The sequence below is a fragment of the Ammospiza nelsoni genome, chromosome 22 (genome assembly GCF_027579445.1).
Source record: "Ammospiza nelsoni isolate bAmmNel1 chromosome 22, bAmmNel1.pri, whole genome shotgun sequence".
Taxonomy (NCBI): domain Eukaryota; kingdom Metazoa; phylum Chordata; class Aves; order Passeriformes; family Passerellidae; genus Ammospiza; species Ammospiza nelsoni.
Genome location: NC_080654.1, coordinates 4444824 through 4468788, shown reverse-complemented (window position 1 = coordinate 4468788; position 23965 = coordinate 4444824). Strand labels below are relative to the sequence as shown.

The window sequence follows — 23965 nt, the reverse complement described above, 5'->3', positions numbered from 1 at the left end:
GGCTTTGTCCAGCACAATTCTTTTTAGTCCTTCAAACATTAATCTGCAGCTAAGCAGATGTAGTCACAATATTTTTTCTGGGTACACAACCTTATTTGCTATTTCTTTCAAGGCAACTGGAAGGAATATAATTTCATCTCTGTTGTTTAGGACATCTATGAATGAATTGATCTCTGGTTTTTGCTCTTCAAGTAAGCCTTCTCAGCACTTATCATGTTATAAATGGTGAGTCACTGTTGTTCTGCAAAAAATAAATCACTGAATGGAGCTTGTTACTGCAATCAGCTGACTGTTCTGTGAGCTCTAAGAGCAAGATCCAAAAGAGAGACAAGAGATGGTTGCTACATTGAAAATGCAAAATTATGGTGCTATCTCCAAGCACGTGTAATCCAGAATTACAGTTCCTTCTCACACTACTGTGTACTGAGTCTGTATGAATCTGACCAGTATATTGATTTTTTAAATGGTTAAAAATAAGCACACTTACACTTCAAAGATTAAAGAATGTTTGAGTTTTCCCACAGTTGAAAGAACAGAAAGGAAAAAGTCTGAATTGCATCACTGCTTATAGCTCAATCCCTGCAATTAACTTAATAACAGCAAAATCAACATAAAAAAAAATTATGTGTGCAGTATTCTTACCCCACAACAAATCTCTGGCAGAGAGCTTTAACATGATTATTTTTTAAGAACTAGCTAAGCTTATCTCATAACTGGTACTAAAACTAATCTCTGCAGGGTCAAAGAGCTCTTTAGTGTACCCCAGCAAGGCTAAAATGCAGAAGTACCCAAATCCTCAACCACTTCCTAAACAAGTTACATTTACAATTAATCCCATTTCCATGTCATTGGCACATCTGTGAACACAAACACGCCCAGACTGATAAGATTTATATCCTCAAATTCTCCAGAGCACTAACAAATCTGGTTAACCAGAAACTTCAGAGCGTGTATAAATATGCCAGAACCATTTCATGGGAAAACTTATCTCAGGGGAAGTAATTTTCAAGGAAAAAGCTGTGATCACACTTAAAAACTGTAAGAAAGCATATGGCTGAAATTGCAGCTTGTGCACTGGCCTGGCTTCTAAAGTCTCAGCGTATCACCCTTGGCCATCAGGGCTTGGCATCTCCTCAAAGCCTGTAAAACTGATGGCTATTTACTCACTTCTGATCCCAGGGCTAGACCAAGGAATATTTTTCATGTGTACACTGCAGCCTTGAAGGGAAATCAAGAACATGTGAGAAATTTCACAAGCTCTCAGGAAGTATTTACAAAATACTGCTCAGCTGCGAGCACATGCACACTTTGCTCTCCCTTTCACAACCCACATGGAAAGGGGGAGGAAAAACCTCTGTGGAAAGGGGAGATAAAAAAGCCACAAAATGTCAACTGCAAACATCAAGTTTGATGCCCACAGAGTTTTGCATCCGGGTGAACTTCACCCTCTTTGCAGGGTTGGATTAGTCAATGTACGCACTAAAAAATGAAGTGACTTGCTGAAGAGGGATGGAAGGTAGGACAGGAAGAGGAGAGAAACAGAAATAAGGTGTCAGACAAGGAGAGTGTAAGGCAGGAAACTCTGCTCACATATCTGATACTCCAGTGCTTCTGCTATTGCTAAATAAAAAGTAGATCCCTCACTCTTCAATCTGTCTCAAAGCCTCCTATTCCCAGGAGCTACCACTGGTGCATTGAATGTCAGGAAATATACATGGAAGAACAGTTAAGCAAAGGATGACCTGTCAAAGGAACATCTGTCTGTGATGCAACTCTTGGATATACTATTTTTTAATGCCCCAACAGTTTCATTGAGACCTTTAATATCCTATAGGCAAGTCTTGCAAGGTGACCCCGTTAAATCTGGGGAAGACAGAATCTGCTGCTTATCCTGCTGACAACATTAATTTCAACACTGACTTCTTTCCATGAGAAGTTTTCATGTCTTTGATACTGTCCACATTCAGGTGAAGGCTTCAGCCTGTGTAAGAGAAAGGCAGTAAATAAAAGACCATTCTTTTGTGAGAGGTCCCTGATGGCCCAGTGGGAAGTGAGGGCTCCTGCCGTCATTTCTGCTACTTTTTACAGATGGATAAAACTCAGAACTCAATACAACGTGCTTTTGGTCCAAATTCAAGCTTGACTGCTCCTATGAGATCATATGAGACTTTAAATTTCTCTCTTACATCTGGCCAGACTGAATTGGCACAGGTTTCCCCCCAGCCTCCCAGGACATCAGATCTTACAGCGAGACAAGTCTGGAGCTGCTGCATTTGTCTCACAGTTGAGGCTTCTGTTGCTGCTGAACATCTTTAGGAAAGGCTTGTTTTACAGTCTTGTTGCACAGGCAACACAGCAGTTTTCTGATGTTTCTGATGTTTTCTGGGTCCTTACTCTACTACTGCCTCCTGAGATTTGCTACAAACTCCTCAATTCTCTGTGATCCTACATTCACCCTCTTCTGCAAAATGTGAATTAGTGATGATCACCCAATGCTCCTGAACAAACCCTTCTGCTCTCCTACTGCCTCCTGAGATTCACTACAAATTCCTCAGGTCTCCGCCCTCTTGCAGTCACCCTCTTCTGCAAAATGTGTCATTACTGATGACCATCCAATGCTCCTGAACAAATCCTTCTACTCCCTGCTGAGCCACTGTGGGCCTGGGGCTGTTTGCTGCTGCCCCATGAGCTCCAGTTACCCAAATATTGGCTCTTCACTTCCCTTGGGATGCAACCCTTGGGATAAAGAAATATTATTCAATAAACATAAAAATGTAAACATCAAGAAAGGCACCACTTCATTTCACCCTGCCCCAGCTGGGATTCCAGGGCTCTGCACTCATGAGGAGCCCCAGACAGAGCTGTGGTTTCAGAAATGGTCCATTTTATTGGGAAGCACAGTTTTTCAAATGTAGACATGGGGCTCAGAGTCTGGGCTGTCTCCTCTTTGCTTTCTAACTGTAAGTCTAAATTGGCAATAAGTGTGTCCCAAATGGAAGCTGAGAATGACTCCAACAGACACAGAAGTTCCTGTCTGGACAGAGGAAAATGAGAAGGAATAAGGAGAGGCACTGTGTTCATAATTTCCCAGCCTGTCAGGATGCTGCACAGCCACCCATTCACCAGAACTTAGCGGTGGACAGAGGAATATTTAACTTGCATTTTGGATAAATTCTTGGACAGACAGTTTCCCATCCTGGAAAGAATCCAGCCCTTATTTCTCCCTCCTCTCCATCTCTCACCATCCTCCCCTGCCTGCCTGCTCCTGCTGCACCAGACACCCTCTCCTCTCACAGAGTTACTGACCAGAAAATTGGTGAGGGCAGGTGCCCAGGGAGGTGGATAATCCTGCTCCAGGGCTTCCTGCCTGTGCTTACCTCGGTGTGACCCTGGGCTGGCAGCAGCCAGGGAGGCAGGTAGGGTGGGAAAGCTATCCCTGACATCCAGGTGGGATGAGAAAGCCACCCCTGACACTGCAGGTAGGATGGGAAAGCCATCCCTGACACTGCAGGCAGAATCTCACCACTGGACACAGGGAAGAAGAGATTTATGATGATGAAGGAACTCCACGTGCCCTACTCCCCTTGATGAGCTTCAAAGTAGGCAAGGGCTGTGACATCACGCTTGGTGCAGATTTTCCCAGGATTTATTAATGGATTTTTGCAAAACAAACCTTATCTGTTGATCTGGAGTCACAGAACTCCTTATCTGACCTTAGGAAAATCCCTTCAGCTGGAGGGGCAGGCACTGCATCCTCTGCTCCCAGAGGATTAACTCTGGATCGTTTAACTCTGGATTTAATCTGCTAATGAGGCCTGTCCTGAGGTCAGAGGGGAGTCAGACGGAAGGGTTTTTTGCTGCTGTTGCACTAAGGCAAGGCTGTCTGCAGGGCCAAAGCCTGACTTTCACCATAGCACAAGAAGAGTTATGCTCCTGACCACCACAAAATCAGATAAAGCCACTGATTTATATAAACTGGTCTAGACTGAGGCTGCTATCAACCACAACATAAACATGTGATCAATGCCTCCAGAGACTGAGGAATATTACTAATGCAGGACACAAGGTCAGAGCTAACTTTACATCATTCACAAGGCTAGTTAAGTTGTTCAGTCTGATTTTACTGCTAGCACAATTCAAGAACTGCAGCAATGGAATGCTGCCCTTTTACATCATCAATTATTTTGGCACTGTATCATCAGCAAACCCGCTGTGCTAGAATTTCTGCCTCCAGTGAGCTGGAGCAGTACTGGAAAGTTGTCCTACCACTACTGGATTGTATTTGAGTAAAGAAGTGTTCACTCTTGGTCTATTACATCACAAGGTGGGCTGTGATTAGCAGATATAACTTCCATTCTCAAAGTTTCTCCATTTTATGACCCATGAAGCAATTCTCTGATACAATCAGAAGACACTGAAAGATTAAAGTGTTGCAGAGAGACACAAATGCCCTTCCTGCCTGATCTCATTATTGCTGCCTCCACAAATCAAGCACAGCTCCCAGCCCCAGATCAGCAGCGATAGGAAGTAGTTGGTAGGTCAACACATTTCATTCCCCCTTTCAACCTCCTTGCCAGTGCAGGGGAACAAAAGTTGCTCTGTGTGAGCTGGTATCTGTAATTGCACAGACCTTTGTTCAAACACAGAAAGCCTTTCTGCTGCCCAACACTCAAGAGTTCCTGCATACTTTTAGGAAGTACAAAGTGTAGATAATCCACTGAAGTATGCCAGCCTTATCCCCCTATATTCACAACTGCCTGGTACTACTAACACACAGTCTTGTCCTCGGGAAAAAAAAAAATGCATTCCAGTGTGTCCCATAATCCTGGCAGAGTTTTGCACATCGTGAGAAAGGGAAGCTAAATCCCACAGCCTCAAAAGCTCCAGGTCTTTAGCCTGTCAATGGCTAAAGAAGAGTTTTCTCCTCCACCCCTTCCCCTCTCCTGGCCCCAGGCAAAGGCAGACAAGTTCTTTCAGGAGTTCTCCATGGGAGAGGCAGCTCAAGGCTGATTACTGGAAGAGGGAAAGGTGTGGCCCTGCAGTGTGAAAAGCCAATCTTTGCTTTAGAAAAGGAAAAAAAAAAAAAAAAAAAAAGAACCTTGTGATGCCTGAAGTAGGTCAAAATACTTAACCCAGCCCCTTAGTGACACTTCTGTAAAGGTAAGCAAACAAAGCAGGCCAGTGGAGAATTTCTCTGGGTTCCCACAGTGAATATCAAAGCTGCAAAGGACAGGTATGAGAAAAGTTGCATGTTAACGTGGAGAATCGAGAGAGCAAGCCTCTGTATCTATTTTACATGCAAGCTTTTCAAGATTACTATTTAGCAGTTGTAAAGCCTGTAAGAATTGAATTTAAATTTAATCCTGCCACCCTGGTAAACACAAACCACAGAGTTTATAATAAACTGGTTTAAGTCCAGGAGTAACATATAGTAATGAGATTAACAGGTAGGGCTAAAGAGACTTCAGAAGGCGACTGAAGGAGTGAATTCCAATCATTTTAGTCTGGAGTCTGAACTTTTATTAGTTTATATGTTGACTTAGCACTCAATGGGATTAACATTATTCACCTAAACAACAGTCAATTCCAGATGTACCCCTTTTTCCCTCTTAAAAAAATCACAGAGGAGTATGTCAACACCTGCCTGCTGTTCAACAGGGGCCTTCCCTGGAAAGAAAACGTGTGATTTTCTGTGTGCACACAGGCATTTAAGAGCAGAGCAGCTCCCTGTGAAGAAGGGAACAAATGCCCACTGTTCTCACAGTCAGGACTATGTAAGGACAGGTGGCCCCATGCTGACATTTTTTTATTTTTTTCTCCAATTGCTTTAGTCTGCAGCACTCCAGACTGCCTTGGGAGCAGCTCTTCGCAGCTCTGCTCTGAGCACAGGAGGAAGGGCAAGGGTGAGGGTTGTTTGCAAGGAGAGGTCAGGCAGGAGTCAGCCTTTACAATTCCATTAACGCTGGGACAGGGTCAAACCGAGTGCAACGCTCCAACAAAATGCACCAAGTGGCCACAAGCTGTCACCCTGGAAGGTCCCTGCAAGCATCTGTGGGGTAAAGAAAGGACAGGCTTGTAATGGGGAATGGTTTGCCACCCCATGAGTGAGAACAGGCTGCTGCTGCTGCAGGGAGCCAAAGCACACAAATGTTAAAAATAGACTGGAAACTGTTGTAAAATGGTTGATAGATCCATAGTTAAGTGTGTACTGTTAGTTTGGTTGTTATATTGTAAAAGGGGTTAAAAGGGTAGCTGTAAGAAATAGGGTACTCAAAGTAGCATAGAGGACACAGACTCAAGCTATGTCAGGGAAGGTACAGGTTGGATATCAGGAGGAAATTTTTCACTGAAAGAATAATAAAGTAATGGAATGCTCTGCCCAGGGCCATTCTCACTGCTTTGCCATCTGTTGCAAAAGATGGCAAAGCAGGGCCATCCTTCCCAGAGAGGTGGCAGAATCACCATCCCTGGATGTGTTTAAATAAAGACTGGACATGGCACTTGGTGCTACAGTCTGGTTGAGGTGTTAGGGCATGGGTTGGACTCGATGATCTTAGAGGTCTCTTCCAACCTCATTATTCTCTGATTCTGTGAGAACACACCTCAGTAAAGTGCACCACGAGCCAGCCTGGACAGAACTGCAATGGCCAATCAAGCACCTTCAACCTTCATGCAAATGAAGGATCAAACAGAAACCAATCCAAAAGGACACAAAACAGGATAAAAAGGGGCATCTGACCCACTGAAATTGTGCTGTTCCCTGGGACATCACTGCTCCATCCTCAGCAGGAACACTGCCCAGCCCAGTCCCCCTTGCTTTAGGCCTTTCTTTTATCATAATAAATGCTGAAATCACTTCAGTACCCGGAGCCTGCTCCTGTTTTTATCACAAAGAAATATCCTGCAGAAAGATTCTCTGGCTGCAGAGCAGGAAGAAGTGGAGGATCTGGGGGTGGGGAGAGGGGTTAGGAAAGTTCTGTGTTTGAGGTAAGGCTCTGGAGACACCCACCAATAGAAATATAATGCTCCACCCTGCAAAAATAACCAGTGTGCTGCTGCCGCCTCCGTCTGCTTGGCATGGCATCCCTGTAATCCAGATTCCTATAAAAATGTCAGGAAATTGTGGGGAGGGGAAATATGCAGGTGCAGAAAGCCCTTTTGTCCTGCAAGCACAGCAGACAAGATCAAGGGATAGAAAGTCAGTAAATAACATTTCAAAGGGGAAAAAGAAATTACTGTGATGGTCTGACAGGATATTTCAGCATCACTGAAGTTTAGCTGTGTGCACATTTTCCAAAATGCTGCATTATTATTTTTACTTACTGCATAAAACTATCTGGGTAAAGAACCTGTGACAGGTTAAATATTCATGTTAGATATCTACTACAATACAAAGCTATGTCTGCATTGAACAGTAACTCTTCTTGGAAAGCTAAAAAATCCAAAAGTTAGATTACAAGGTAATGTTAGGAGAAAAGGACATGTGGAGTTAAAAAGTGGCTCCAACACAGTATTATTTCACCTGACTAGGCAAAACTGCCCATAAATTGAAAAACCTGACAATATAAATGTATGTAAAAGAAGAATTAAAGAGCTACAAACTGGGTGCCAGTCAAAGTGGATTCTTCTGTAGAGTTTGCCTTTCTATTTCTGAGATAAATTCTGGAGCAGAGCAGCCTAACCTTGAAATGCTGGGTGGTTTTAACTTCCAGTCCCCAGGGACAGCACTGACTCCTAGGCTGGACCCTGCATGGTTTAAAAATGGCTTAAAAATTATTTATGCTGCATTACCAGTTTAAAGACTTGTCAGCTTTAATTCAGAACACCTTCAGTTCTGTTCCAAGCTCAATCATGATGAGCAATTCACCAGCACTTCACTTATTTTGGGGAATATATTAAAAAATTCTCTATAAAAAAAAAAATAGATTTATCAATTTGATGCTATCCTCAAAACATCACTGAGAAGAAAAACTAGGGAAGGGTTTAAATTTGTTAAGCTGGGAGAAGGCTTGCAACAAAAATAGCCAGAGAAACCTAAGGGTGAATAATGTTCCCAATGCTGTCATTATAAACTGCCCTCCAGAAAGGGCTAAAATATGCTCCAGATCATCCATGTGCATAATAGGATGCAGCTCTTGACTGAAAAAATAACTTCTCCCGTGAGGTTACTGGAGAAGTATTGGAGTTAAAATAGCCTGCCTGAAATTTGTGTATAAACACCAGACAAGCTCCCCTACAAGCCTTTCTCTGCCTCTAGAAAAAGAGAACTGCTACCATTTTCAAACCACATAAAAGCTGTCAAAAGGTGCCTTTCTTATAAGAATTTTAGTTGAAGAAATAAAGGGCACTGCTCAGAAGAAAGCTTCAATATTGAAATGCTTAACTGGTTGCCTATCTTTTCATGTGCTTTTCAAAATGTTATTTTTTAATGGTGGCTGTTGCTATGCAACAGAGCAGAATCTCTAAAATCTATTCATGAGTTGTACAAATGGCAGTTTTCAGGACATATTTAACTCTCTCAGTCTATTAAGTCAAAGAAGGAGGATGGGAATCAGAGGACTGGAAGGTCCCAGAGCACAACCCCCACCCAGGGGTACAGCATGGCTTAAAAAGGATCTTTCACTGATTATACAGTTATTTTTTCAATACACTGTTAAGATATAGAAGCTACTTTGCTTTCAAAAATGTGAGAAACAGCACAGTTCTGTTCAATAAAATGATATCTAAATGTAAAACCAAAAGTTATATACATGTTCATTACTTTTAGCCAGATCAAAGCAATTCAAATTCAGGCTCTGCCACAATGGTTATTTAAATAACCTATTTGCCAAATGTTATTTAAACAAGAGGTGCTGGTCAGGCAGTCACAAACCCAGCTTTAGCATACTCCTAACTTACAGCTGCCTGGAAGTTCCCATCTTCTGGATGTGACTGCTTTTCAGGCAATGCAAAATGAAGTTAATTCACTTCAATGTGAACACAAAATCAATTAAGTTATCACAGAATGAGACAAACCTCACTTTCCAATAAAATAAACTGTATAAAGTAACCTGGGCAGTAAGAGAGATTTAGCTGAGGGGCAGAAATGGAATATTGAGGCCCAACAATTCTCAGTGTGTTCAAAGGCAGCCACAAGCCCAGCTCTTTGCCTGAAGGGTTCCCTCCCTGCCAGCAGCCTCAGAGCACTGGGGATCTGGAAACTGCTCCAAGAAAGTGTGTGAAATTTAGCCCTAAAAAAACAGGCCTATTTTTGGTTGACTCACATTCACTTTTTGCTTCCACTGAAATACAAGTGACAAACCCAGCCAAAGTAATGGCCTGAAGGACAGCAACCCCCACGTGCAGCAGTGATGGATTGTCAGTGCTGGAACTGCACTTAGAAACCTGGAATCTGAAACAAATAACACTACTTGGCCTAAATCTGAGGCTCAAATACAAACCAAAAGTGTTCTAACTGTTTTTACTGATTCCAGTGGCTAAAGAAACCATTCTTACTTCATCCCAAATATATCAACTCCCTCTAAGATGGATCTTTCTTCAGTCTATAACCAGCATTCTGATTAGTTGGTGCATTTACAGTTTCAACAACCTGAAAAGAAAATGTGTAGTTTCTAATTTATTTTATAGGCATAATTTACTTTCAATGGTTAAGAATTTTTTATTTCTTACCGTCCCTTTCAAGTCAGTGAGGAAGAGAAACTAAAATCTCTTTATAAATGTAAGATGCTATACTCAAAACATCCTTATTGTCCTTTTCAAGCCAATGAGGAAGAGAAACTAAAATCCCTTTATAAATGTAAGATGCTCTTGTGCATTTCTGCTTTTGCACAAATGCTGGACTGAGATGGGGCAGTGTCAGTGGTCAAAGGCATCAGGAAAGCTCAGTGAGAGCTGTAAATAAGCTCTTTTTTCAGTCTATAACCAGCATTCTGATTATTTAGTGCATTTACAATTTCAACAACAACCTGAAAATGTGTCATCTACAATTTATTTTATAAACATAATTTACTTTCAGTGGTTAAGAATTGTCTATTTCTTATTATTCCTTTCAAGTCAATGAGGAAGAGAAGCTAAAATCCCTTTATGAATGTAAGGTGCTCCTGTAAATGTCTGGTTTTGCAGAAATGCTGCCTGAGCTGGGGCAGTGTCAGCGGTCAAAGGCATCAGCAGAGCTCAGTGAGAGCTGTAAACAAGTGCAGTGATGTCAGGAGGAGCTGGCTGACCCAGGGCTGAACTCTGGCTCTGAGGCACACACAGAGTGCCAGATCCCTTTCCCACACATGTGTGCACACACACTCCCCTCCCCTTCCATCAGAAAAGGTGTCACAGAACAATCTGCCACAGTTGCACATCACCATCCATGGAAATAAACCCTGGGACCCCTTTTGATGGCCGAGACACTGCTTTTGAAGAGACAAACCCTCTTCCATAAGCACATCAAATATAAACACAGTGGTCTCTGAGGGGCCTGGGTTCCAATCCAAGCAGAAAAAGCCACAGCATTGCACAACCAGCACATCCCAAACCCAAAATCAAACAGCTCAGCTCAGCCAGGCAGGAGTCCTGCATTTCCCAGGGGCCTTGGAAATATTCTGACATAATTCCTGACAGCTCCCTGTGGCCAGAGCCAGCCCTGAACTGCGAGCATTTGGGAAAGAAGCACTTTGTACCAGCTGGGTGCCTTTAATATCCCACTTGGAGCATGACCTCGTCTCCTTAAGGCTCTGTCCTCTCTGGGAAGGTTTTTTCAGGAGTTGGGTACAGGGAATTGGAGGTTGTAGTCAACATCAAACCAAGCTGCTGAAAGGGGATGTCAGGATTTTCCATTGCCTCTCCAGCAAGCTTTGCCCAGGGAAGTGCTGATCAGAGACAAGCTGTCTGTGTTTACTGCCAGCAAGGAGACAGAAGTGACAGATCGAAGACAAACGCTAATTTAATGTTCATGCAGAAAATATCTGACTGCCCACTGTTCTTGCTGATCCATTTTGCTCAGTGTTTGTCTTCCCCCAATTTAAGTTTGCTATATTTGAGATTTTTCTTGAGGTCCAGTAAAAAGATTACCCAAGAATTTCTGCTTTCAGGTAAAATGGTGCAAGTTTGTCATGTCAGCTCTTCAGACACAGAGAAAATCTTGGGTTTACCTGGTGATTCAAAGGGCAAATAAAACAAATCCCAATTATAAGTACATAAAGGATCATGGTTTTTTAAGTGGTGACTTCTGTCTTCTAGATGTAGGCCTGGCCATAAAGGAGACATTTGCTTCTCAGTGAAGATTCTAAGAAACACTGAAATAAGATCTTCAGTGCCTGAAAAATGACTTTCTGCTACTCACACAAGTTCAGACAGCAGAATTCTAGTCCAGGACTTACTGGGAAATAGGACCTACCAAAATGACAAAGAGTACCCATGGGTACACCTGTACTGCTGAAGAGAAGGGAATATGACTGAGTGAAAACTCAATTTGCACCTATTTTAAATGGCTTTTTCGCTGAGATAAGGGGAGAAATCTATTATTAGCCAAGTCACACCAACCGCTACCCCACCTTTATACAGACTCTTTCTAATTTGTAGCTAAAACTGTGGCATACTACAGGATAATCACTGACATGGTCTTTCCAGGCACAATTTATATTAAAAAAAATTATATATATATATATAAAACCTCAAAATATGTATAATTTTATGTTGGTGAAGTGCACTCAAAAGTACAGCTGTCACTGGTTACACACTGAGAGCCAGGTTTACCTCACAGGCACACACCTAAAGCACAACTGATTCAGCACGGCTGTATTTGTATTTTTAAACATGATTTTATTGCCATAAATGGAGCACTGACACGTTTGCTCAGGCAGTGTAAGACAACAGAAATCCCTATGTTAACCAAAACAAATAAGCTCTGCAGCACTGCAGTCAGTAAATTGTAATTAAGAAGGTGGCAACATAAGGGCAGCTGTCCACAAAATCCCATTGTAATTATGCATAGTTTATGGCTAAACTAATGGGATGAACAATTTAAATTAATTACAAACTCTGCCAAGGTAGCCATCTATTCCCAAGTCTATTAATTAGAATCAATTTAATCCCCACTGGGATAAAGGTCAAACAACATGTATTTGACCCTTTTCTCCTGGCGTCAGTGTTATCAGCCAATGGATCTGGCAGTGCCTGGGTCTGACTTGTTCAGCTCCTCAGGATGTTGACAGGATGCTTTGAAGAACAGAGTCTGGGCCCAGCTAAAAGAATCTTTAATAATTTCTGCTTTATATTCCTGATAAGCATGGGTTTTAAACGGCCAGAGCTTATTCTCAGCTCTGAAGCTGTTGTTCTGTGTCTTAAAGGGTTTTTCTTTTCAGTCTCCCTTTCCTGCAGAAAAGCTTGGAGCAGCAATTGTGTCAGATTTGTGTCTTCATTTGGGACAGGAATCCAAGTGAAAGTGAACACTTATTTGTTACTGGATTTTAAAACAAATACTCATACTCAATACTTAAACCCAAATAATCATTAGCTGACATTTTCAAACTGCCCAGAGGGAAAGATACCAAATTTCTAGACCCTTGTCCAATTTTATGGGTAGGTAATCAAGATAACTGTTATTTTTTTCTTCTCCCCATCACTCTTGCAGAATGAATTAACTGGCTTCTTCTGTGAACTTCATCATTATCATCCATTTGTCCTAATTCTTCCATTTTTTTGGGTTTTTTAATTTGCCTTTATACTTTGATTCCTCTCAGGTTACTGTCAGGCCAAGTTCCTGCCTTGCTCTGGCAGTTTGATGTAAAACCAGAGAGTTCTTGATGTGCCAACTTTGAATGTTGCTGATCTCTTTTAGAAATGGAATTCAGAGTGTATTTAGAGTTTCCTAAGTTCCTCCTTTGCAATTTTACTATCCACTGCACAGTATCACTCTAATAAAGCACGTTGCCACAGCAATCTTAAGAATAATAAAATCTTTGATTCCTTTAAAAGGTTTTAGTCAAATGCTTAGGACTGTATACATGGATTATGGTCACTATTAAAGCAAATTGCTGTGCCTGGCTAATTAAATCAGACATTAGCTCAACAGCATGTTTGATTCTTTTATAATGCAGTAAAAACTACCTACAGATTCTACAAGTCTGAGACTTTTTCTGGCCTGTGCCAGAGCCATGACATAAATGCAACATAAATACTCAGCAACACTTTTACAAGTCACTGTAGGTGATGAAACTACACAAATAAAATAGGGATGAATCACTTGAGGCCAGTGGCCTGAAACATCATGGCCCAAAACCTTCCTGTTAGCCCTGAAGTGCAGAAAATCTGCCTTTTTCCTTCCTACAAATGAGACTGAGAATGATGGAATCAGACTATGGCTGAGGCTCTGAGTGTTCTCTGGTCCAAACCCCCTGCTCAAGATCAACCTCATCTGCTGCTCTGACCAGGTCAGCTCAATTTGAATTTCACTGCTTCCTCCTCCAGCTGAGTCTCTGTTTTCACTTTCAAGGTATTCACTTTCACTTTACCCATACTCCCTTCACCTTTAGTTAGCATTAGGTCTACTGCAGCCTTTACTTCCTAGCATTAATTTTTAAAACAATCTGTTTTCTACCACACTCCCTGCACCTCTCTAAACATTCTTCAAAACTCTTTACTGCTGCTTTTCAAACCCCACCTTAAAACTTCCATTGCTGTGATGCCTCTTCCAAAACTTTAAACTGGCTCAACAAGTGGTGCTGCAGTCTCTGGCTTTCATCAGCAGAGAGCTCTGTGTTGGTGCTCATTGTCACATTTTGGTTTTTATCTCCACTGTCACATTTATTTATTTTATCCCTGCCAACCCTGAGGTCAGCATCATCTTTTGCCGTTGCTCTTATAAAGCACATTTAGCATCTTTATGCTAAACAGTCTTTGGTGTGAAGTCAGTTTTTGAGGCACTGCAATGGCATTAATATAAAACCTCATCTTTAAAAGTTTAAGATTTTTTACAGCATTGGCACAGTCCTTGTATTTAGTGGGAAGCCTCATTTAACTGCCTTGGTGCCAGACCTTCAGCATGTTAAAAAGTGCTGGATCTTGGTGTGCCAACTCAGCATGGTCTCAATTGGGACAGCATTTTCTCATTACATCACTGCATCTTGATGAGAGATGACAAGACTGCAACTCTGCAAGCACCACTTCTTGTTAACATCATTTATTCTCCTTACAACGCACCCAGCAACAAAAGACAGGTATGTTCCAAATTATAACTTAAAACAGCTCCAGCCCAAGCTGCTTCACAGACACCAAAGATCTGAGAGCTGATAAATCCTGGTGGTGCCTGTCAGGCAGAGACACTTATTCAGCATGTTATCCCAAGTGCTGGCCTTGGCAGCAGCCCCCAGCACAGGCTCCATGCCACGGCAGCCTGGCACTCCAAAAAGGGCTCTTCTGCCCATCCTTAAATCCGACCAACAACGCTGGGAGCTGCCAACAGGAAGCCATTAAATAAAGCTGCTGTCAGGATGTAATCTTTGGAGAAATAAAGCCTTTCTGGAGACTATAAAGCCACCCAATCAGATCTATGCTGTCATACTTTACCAAAAGTTTCAAATTAATGTATTATTTCACATGACATGGAAAAACATTCACTCCCCAGCTCTTCTCATGTACTTCTGGTTGCTGATAAGTTGTGACATGCTCTCCTAGTTCACTGTAAGATTAAGAGCCTAAACTTAAGGAAGATTAAAGTAACCATCATTTAACATATCCCTGAAGCTGCTGCATTCCTGTGGTGGTTTCTTTCCAACCACACACACAACAGGAGAGATTAATCACTTACAACCTCATATTTGCACTACAGGTAAATATTCTCATTACACTAAAATATCTACAGCATAGAAAATTTCCTTTTAGATTACATTAGTGCATTTTCCTCCTAGATTCCATTATCCTTTTCACACAATGTCAGATTGTCTTTTCCAAATGGTCACTTTTTTGAATTTTTGAAATGACTGCACAGAAATCCATTAGACCATTCAGAATAGGGACAGGTGCTCACCTGGCAACAGTTTCTTAGCACTGAAGAAAAGAAATCCAAATATATATATATATATATATTTTACACTGTCTTTTAAAACCAGGCTACCTTAAATGTAGTGCAGCACACTGACATATTGCACTGCGTGGTGTACATCAGAACTGTGTCCATTTCTTTTATAAACCTAATTTTAAAGGCTTTCTAATTTCATTATGTTAAGTCATGATGCCTGTTAAAAACAAGTACATGTGATTAATCAGTTTCTGAGGAAAATCAGGTTCTCTCAGCTCTGAAAGTGTGTCATTTTAAAGCAGCTCTTTTCTTCTATCAGGACTAATATTCTCTGGGGTGGCCAGATCAGGTCTAGTCATGTTCTGAGCTGAGAAGGAATGAATGTGTAAGAAATCAGTTATTACTTGCAGAACAAAAGTGTCTCCTTGACAACTGGCCCAGCACATGGGATTTTAAAGCTGACAGAAGCAGAAGGGCTTCCTAGGGTTCCTGCAGGGATCTCCTCTGTTCCAAACCTGGAACCCTTTCTTTTGGGAAGTACAGGGCTCCTGCAGGGATCTCTCACGCCTTCCCCACTCCCCAGGACACATTCAGGAATTATAAACCTTTGTACATGACAAAAGAAAGGGTTCCAGGCTTAGAACAGGGTTCCTGCAGAGATCTCATCCCTTCCCCACTCCCCAACAGAGTCAGGAATTATAAACCTTTGTACATTACAAAAGGAAGGGTCCCAGGTTTGGATGAAGTCTGGGGCACATTCCCATCCCAGTGCACCAGGAATTTGATGCCAGGTAAGAGATACTCTCCAATGAAATTTTGCAAGACTCTTCTACAGGCTCTGAAAGTGCAACCAGAGATGAATGTTTGAGAGTGACTGATATTTTAAGACATTTTGGATTAAGAACTCTTACTGAATCCATGGGAGACACTCATATCTTTTGTCCTGAGCCTCAAAAAATGTCACAGCTCTGAAACAGCAGCAGTGCCTTTTGCCCTCACATCAGGAGATTAGTATTAATTTAATACCAGCTCTAGTCACACAGCATTGGTGTGTGCAATAAAGAAGCTTTTAGAAAGTGTAAATATATTAATTCATACAAATCAGGACCATAATATATGAGCCATTCACTTAAGAGTTGGACTCGTTAATCCTTGTGGGGACTCTTCCAACTCAAGAGTATTCTGTGAAATCTGTGAACTAATAAGTCAATGTGATTCATAAAGACCAAAATGAAATATTCATAGAGCTACAGATGCAATTTGTGTGGGACGAGCATGCCATTGATAAACTCATCTCAAAACTTGCCAAATTTTCCATTACTGGGAATACAAGGCTAAATTCTAAGACCTGATAACATTTCTTTTTACATAACCTCTCACTAATACTCTCAGCCTAAACACAAAATAGCCTCAAATCTTACTCAGCTAAACCCCTCCAATTATACAAGGCTTTCAAACACTTTTAATTCCTGTGAGGTTTTCAGTTCTGTTGGGGAAAGTGGAACACTGAGGGAAACCCCAGTTTCCAGCAGCAGTGTGGGCTTGCACAGCTCCCATCCATCCCTTTCTTGGTGCTACTTCATCCCTCAACTTCTTCCCATCCCAGCTGACACTGAACTTAAAGAGGACAACAAGAAATCTTCCCAAATGCAGACACTGAGGTCTGACTTTGAAAAATGCTGTGAAAATACCAATGGAGAGAACAGCTGAGATCTCAGGGCTGTTGGGTTTTTCTGGAAAGGCCGAAGAAACTCTTCCAAGGTCACTGTCAGATAAACAAGAATACTAAATTACATACTGAAGCTGGGGAATCTGTTTCAGTCCTATTATTAACATCTTTTATTAGGTTTTGTTGACATTTAACAATGCAGAATGCCTAAGAACTGAGCATCCCTGTCCCATTCAATCACATCTCAAATTAGATAACCTGTGAACAAAGTAAATTAAAATTATGAGGAAAATTTTTAGAGATCAAAGTTTCCTAAAAGAAAACTTAACAAAGATAAAGACATAGGAATCAAACTTCTTCACTAGAGACTATCAAAACCAGGGCTGGCAAATTCCTGGCAAAGGCACTATAATGAAAGTTCTGTAGGAAAAGCAAATGGCTTTAAGGAAACCAGGCACAGTTTCCCACTCTGCTGAGCAGTGAATGAACCCATTCAGCCCCTACACCCCCTGACTGCTCACATCTGCAGAGGGCTGTTCTCCAACACAAGAAATACTGTTCAAAGGGGCCAGTCTTTCCAATATTAACTGGATTATACAGTACACTCTTTGCAAAACACCATTAGGCTTTGGAAGTGGATTTTTATTTCATAGGCATTAAATCATAAACTCATAAAAGTCTCTCCTTCTCCCATTTCATTAACACAGACATTCTCTGCCATATTGGCTCACCAGAGTATCAACAGCTACAAGCCTTGACAGAGCTACCAGTGTGAGGCAGAGGTGATACTACATTGACCAAATACTTTTAAGGTACAGTCAAATTCTCAAGAGTTAAAGCAAACAACAGTGAGGATTTTGAATTTTGCAAGCAGGCAAGAAGGGACTGAAAGCAGAAAGTTGATTTCTCCAGCAATTCAGCCACAGCAAAGCAGCTTCTCAGGCAGCACTTATGAATCTGGACACATCTCTGGGAAGTTGGATAACAACACTTGAACGTTTCCGGAGAAAAGTCAGTGCTGTTCATCCCTCATCATAACACTAACATGTCCTGGATCATCTGTAAGCACTTCATCCCTACACACAGCTCATTTACATGCTCTTGGCTTTTTCCAGAAGTGCTCCAGGAAGCATTTCAATACACAGCACCTCCCAGGACCAAGTAGTTCTTGAAAAGTACTTGAAATTACAAACGGAGTATGGATCCTTTGACCTCTCAGGGTACACTTGAACAGGAATTATCTGATTATTAAAGTCTCCCACTGCCTAAAAATTGCTGGCAGTCTTAATTGAAAAAAAACCAGAACATACACTTCTGAAACTGCAAATAGAACTGGCACTGCTTTGTGCCTTTATTAGTGATTTCTTTGGAAAGGCCAATGAACAACTCTGAGAAAAGAAACATCACTTGAGAAGGAAATGTCTCAGACATTTCTTCAAGTCACATTTGAGGCACAATGGCAGAGCAATGGGGGTAAAGAATGGGAATCAGGATGGATTTACAAGATCATGTCCAAGAGACTTCCATTCCATTAGACTGAGAATTTTACTCTCCATGCTCATCAATCAAGACATTGTATTTCCATTTGCATAAACCCTTCTGGGATTTATTTCTTGTCCTCTTCACAGCTTTAAATGCAAGATCAAATTTTACAGTAGAGGAGTTGCAGATGTGACAATTCATAATCTTGTGAAACACAACATTTGCCACCTTGCTTGAAAACTGCTCCGCTACATCTCACTTGTGAGCCCCTGAAACTGAGTGTAAGATGAAATCCCATCCAGTCTAATTACCAGAGAAGTTTCATGCCTCACAGTCCCAACTAACTTATCTTTCTGAAGATTCTAATCTCAAAAATATGGTTATATATCGCCGCCTACCTCCAAAAGCCCGCCACTATGTCTGTGTGCGCAGGCGCCGGGAGCGCTTGGTCAGGACACACTGCTCACCCTCCACCAGAACCTGAGCCCTGGCACTGCTGCCAAGCTCCTGCATGGCATGCTGGGCTGGGCCCAGAACTCCATGCCTCTGCTGGAAGCCTTTTTCTGAACTTGGAATGTGGTGACTGCGCCATCTGATAATCAGAATCTGCTCTAAGTTAGTAATTATGATCAATAATTCGAGCTTTGCATATTAGTGTAAGGCAGTTTTTGTAAAAAGAGAAAAACAGTCAGTTTTCATAAGCCTTATCAAAAGATGACTTGCTAGACACTCCAAGGCTTTTTCATTTCTTTTTGGTTGTCAAATGCAAAGTGTAAAATTGAAGAGGAGTGCCAAGCAGAAGGTTGCGCATGGTACATGGCGACTGCACAAAATCCACAAATTTAGGGTTGAGCACAGAAGCAGGAAAGAAATGAAATCTCATAGCAAAGGGAATGGAAAGTACCACATGTAGGTAAAATTAGCATTAAAACTACTAAGGAGATGAAGCCAACTTTGGTGTTCTCACCACAGGCTGGCAGGCAGTGCCACTACCAGGGGGATCAGAACTTGCTGAGGGCCATATGACTGACTGCACACAATGATATAACTGAAAAGAAAATCTAATTCAAACTGAGTCAAAGACTTAAACACCTTGATGACGCACATGGAAACATCCCAAAAGGCAAAACACCCCAAAGTTCTAACCAGTAACTAGCAACACAGAGCATTTCAGAACATATGACTACAGAAGTTCCCAATAATTACTCTCATATATTCTGTATTCTTTCCTTGTACAATATGTAGAGATTCTGTAGATAGGATGCACAGCTAGAATACAGTCTGTGTCTGTTTACAGTAATTCCATCCTCAGCTCTCTCTCAAACAGCCCTGGCTCCTTTTGGCCCCTGTCCCTTGGCTCCTCAGGGCCATTGTTCAGCTCTCAGCTCAACTGCAGCAAAAAAGCTCTTAAATGCTCTGTAGAAATGGTTGCACTTTAATGCCAGCACTCAGCATAGCAACCAGCTGCTCTAAATAAATAAATAATGAAGCCTGGTATTCCAACAGATAATATAAATACACCTTCAGCAAATTTCTTGGGTCCAAAGGTCAATCAACTTGTTTGCTCTGACTCCCAGAATGTGTAAATCTCAACATGATGTTTAAACACAAACACAGACAAACATCAAAGTTCAATGCTGACATATTTTACACCTCAGAGTTACATGCCAGAATAGCTCTGTACCACACAGAGAAAACTGTAATGCATGTGTAAGGAAGTGATAAAACCCTATCCTGAACTAAATCCAAATGTTTTTCTTTAAATAGCCTCTCATTCTGTATTTTTCCTCTTCTTTCTTCTCTATTTATTCTCATTCATTCTCTCACACAGAGAAGTATTTATGCAGCTAATTTCACCAGTCCTCCCCTTAATTACCAATAAAAGGGGAGATGAAACTTTCCATCCTGAGACTCATTTCAGGATGTGTGTGTTTCTGCATCCCTGACTGATTCACACATAGGAACATACCTGTATTTACAGAACCACAACATTTCAAGGTAAACCACCAGTTCTGAGCAAGAGAATGGACCCACCAGCTACACTGGCACTTCTGGGCTGCTGTGCAGAGCAGCCACTCTCAGCCTCTCTCCTCAAGGAAATGTGCAAATAATCCCACAGCTTCCACTCAAGCTGTGCTCTTCTTGCCGGCTTCTCATTCATTTTCCCCTTGAACAGCTCTGGGCTGTCCAAAAATGAAACACAAGGGACTTCAGGAAGCACAAGGAATTAATTTCACGAATGGAAACCCAGCAGGGTGAAAGGGAACACTTCTCCCCAGTGTCCCAGAGCCACCTGCCCTTCTCCTCTGGGGTGATATGACCTGATAGAGGAGGGCTCACTGTGCATGATCCCCATGCCCCTCTCCTTTGGGGTGATATGATCCTGAGAGAGGAGGGCTCACTGTACATGATCCCTCTCCTTTGGGGTGATGTGATCCTGACAGAGGAAGGCTCACTGTACATGATCCCTCTCATTTGGGGTGATGTGATCCTGATAGAAGTGGGCTCACTGTGCATGATCCCCATGCCCCTCTCCTTTGGGGTGATATGACACTGATAGAGGAGGACTCACTGTACATAATCCCTCTCCTTTGGGGTGATGGGATCCTGATAGAGGAGGGCTCACTGTACAGGATCCCCATGCTCCTCTCATTTGGGGTGATATCCTGACAGAGGAGGGCTCACTGTACATGATCCCCATGCCCAGCAGTGCCAGGAAGCAGCAATGGAAGTGAGCTCCGTGCCCAGAATCGCTCAGGTCTCCTTCCCCTGCCACAGCAAACCTGGGCTGAGGCAAAACCCTCTCCTTTGTCAGCACAGGGTGATTTTCTCACAACCGCGTTTTCACCGATGGGATGGGGAAAGGCAGGACGCGGTGAAGGAGGAGTGGGCAACTTCTGAAATGAAACCGATGTAATAACTCAGAGAGCTGCTCTCACCTTTCCAGGCGATCCCACCTGGAGGTGGGGCAGCAGGGCTCGCTGGCAGAGCAGCAGGTGGGCGCTTCCCATCCCATCCCCATCCCCGCTCACCTTCCTGGCTCCTCTCCGGGCGAACTCCCGGGCCAGGTGCCGGCCGATGCCGCGGCCCCCGCCGGTCACCAGCACGTTCTCCCGGGACAGGTCTCGCAGCTTGGGCGGCAGCAGCAGGCACACGGCGGCTTTCACCACCAAATACACCATCTGCACGGGGAACAGCAGCAGGGCGCCCAGCCACTTCCACATCATCCTCTTCTGCCAGGCAAAGTTCTCTTCCAAGCCTCCACAGAACCAAGGTGACAGAGAAAGAAAAGCGATAGCCTTCATGCACCCCCAGATGGGTGACAATTCTTCAGCCCCCGTTCCAAAACTTGGGGGCAAGAGGTTCTTGGACTGGAAAAATCCTTTCCTCCCCCGAAAAAATAAATGGGGGTAGGAGTAAAGTAGTGCAGAAGACCAAGTCACTCCCCTGTTTCTTGATCGGTGTCCTCTGGGATTGTCACACGCAGGTAAAGCAGCTTCCTTGCTTTTTAACTGGAAAGATTTTTTTTTAAATTAAAACAGAGGGGAAAAAAAAAAAAAGTAGAATTAAAAGTAACCATACATCCCTCCGCTGCAAAAACCCACATGAAAATTCAATATCCAAACGAAAGGTTTTTATATGTAGAAAAATAAAATAAAGCAGCCTATGTCTCCAAATTTCAGCCTGCAGTGCCTTCCAGGCAGCTCATTTCTATTCTTAGACTCAGGAAATTGCTTAAATAAGATAGAATTGCCAGGACCTTCTTTTTAAGAAAGCCTCAATTCAGGGTGAGGTTGTTGTTCTTGTTTTAGTATCTATAAATATCTATAGACGTTCTGTCCTGAGCCGGTTGCAAAGGCTGAGCCGGTCACTGCCTCTCTCTGCCCCCTCTCCCGGTTTTTTCACTTGGAGCGTGGATCACAGAGCAGGAATTACGCCGTGCACTACTTCAGCTCCGGCTCTTACTCATTTCTGCCTATTGCCGTCTCTGCCGCTCAGGGCCGCGGCGCTGGGGAGGTTTTATACCCCATTAATCCTGATTGACAGTTAAAGTGTCGGGCCGATTTCACTACTGTTCCTGGGAGTGGCTGCTGCTCTGCCCTCCCCCGCCGGCCGCCGCCGCGCCACCGGCTCGCTGCGCCTGGGCCGCCGCTGCCAGCGCGGCCGCCGGGGCCACCTGCGGGCACAAAGGGGCTATCTGCGGGGCAGCAGGGCCACCTGCGGGCACAAAGGGGCTATCTGCGGGCACCAGGGGCGAGCTGCGGGCACCCTGGGCCGTCTGTGGGCCGGCAGGACCACCTGCGGGCACCGTGGGCCATCTGTGGGCTAGCAGGGCCACCTGCGGGCACTATGGGCCACCTGCGGGCACCCCCGGCTTGCTGCGGGCCAGCAGGGCCACCTGCGGGCACCATGGGCTATCTGCGGGCCGGCAGGGCCACCTGCGGGCACCATGGGCTATCTGTGGGCACTATGGGCTCTCTGTGGGCCGGCAGGGCCACCTGTGGGCACTCTGGGCTTGCTGTGGGCACCCTGAGCTTTCTGTGGGCCACCAGAGCCACCTGCGGGCACTATGGGCCATCTGTTGGCACCCCAGGCCACCTGCAGGCACCCTGGGCCAGCTAAGGGCCAGCAGGGTCAGCTGTGGGCACCCTGAGCTTTCAGTGCACCCTGGGCTTGCTGTGGGCCAGCAGGGCCACCTATGGGTACACTGGGATTGCTGAGGGCACCCTGGGCCAGCTGTGGGCACCCTGGGCTTGCTGTGGCCACTCTGGGCCACCTGTGGGCACCATGGGCTTGCTGTGGGGTAGCAGGCTCAGCTGCGGGCACTATGGGATTGCTGCGGCCAGCAGGGTCAGCTGTGGGCACCCTGGGCCAGCTGGAGGCACCCTGGGTTGCCTGTGGGACCCTAGGCATGCTGTGAGCACCCTGGCTTTGCTGCAGGCACGCTGGGCATCCTGCAGGTGCCAAAGTCAAATAGCTTTAAATACTACACCCTGGGCCAGCTGCGGGCATGGGGGGCAAACTGCTGGGCACACTGGGCTTGCTGTGGGCGTGCTGGGCTCATGCCATGCTGGGCTTGCTCCATGTTGCCCTGGGCTCTGTGCAGGAACCAAAGTGCTCTGTCACCAGGTCATGCAGCCCCTGCCTCCTCTGTCACAAACGTGCCCAGGTCTGACCTGAGCCCAGGGAAAAGCAGGTCCAGGAAGAACCAGGGCTAAGGCTGAGTTCAAGGCAGCCGTCTCTGCCAGGGGGCTGCTTGCCCAAGATCAGCTGGTGTGTGCAGGGCAAAGCTCCTTGCAGCCCTAGATTTCCAGCTGAACCCAGCCTAGCTGATAACCATTAATATCTAGTACCACTGACCAGTGTTTTTCTGATGCCTCATGGATTTTCCATGCTGGAAGATGCTTGCATTGCTGAAAACTGGAGATTCAGCAGTGCAAAAGGCAGACTCTGAATGACAGGGAGACTCACCCTGCAAAAACAGGGTGATTTTTCCCAAGACTTTTTTGTCTGGTGATAAGGGCATAGCCAGAAGGTCTCCACAGCCCTTCAAACTCTGAAAAGAGGGAAAAGGGCAGAGTGTATTACAGCAGGGCCCTGGCTGTTTGCACTGTCAAGCATTAGACAGGTAAATTATGATTTTGGTTGTAAGATGAAGCTTTTCTGAGGAGGCTGTAACTGCACATTCATTTCAGAATTAATTAACTTGAAATGCAAAGCACTGAGAATATCAAAAGATCTCAAGGATATCAAACCTCACAGTGTTATCTTCACAGCTGGGCGGAAAGAAATTTGGGTTTTTATCT

The 23965-nt window shown here is 43.8% G+C and overlaps 1 protein-coding gene across 1 annotated transcript in view; it reads right to left on the bottom strand.

The window, feature by feature from the left end:
• Nucleotides 1-22147, bottom strand: part of DHRS3 (dehydrogenase/reductase 3) — a 29717-nt gene extending 7570 nt beyond the window's left edge. Inside the window, exons 1-2 of the mRNA XM_059487640.1 lie at nucleotides 21919-22147; nucleotides 21191-21670 (exon numbers count right to left, since the gene is read on the bottom strand). Coding sequence (XP_059343623.1) covers nucleotides 21191-21463 — 273 coding nt within the window. The 5' untranslated portion in view covers nucleotides 21464-21670; nucleotides 21919-22147. The remainder of the gene's footprint in view (nucleotides 1-21190; nucleotides 21671-21918) is intronic.
• Between the last annotated feature and the right edge of the window lie 1818 nt (nucleotides 22148-23965).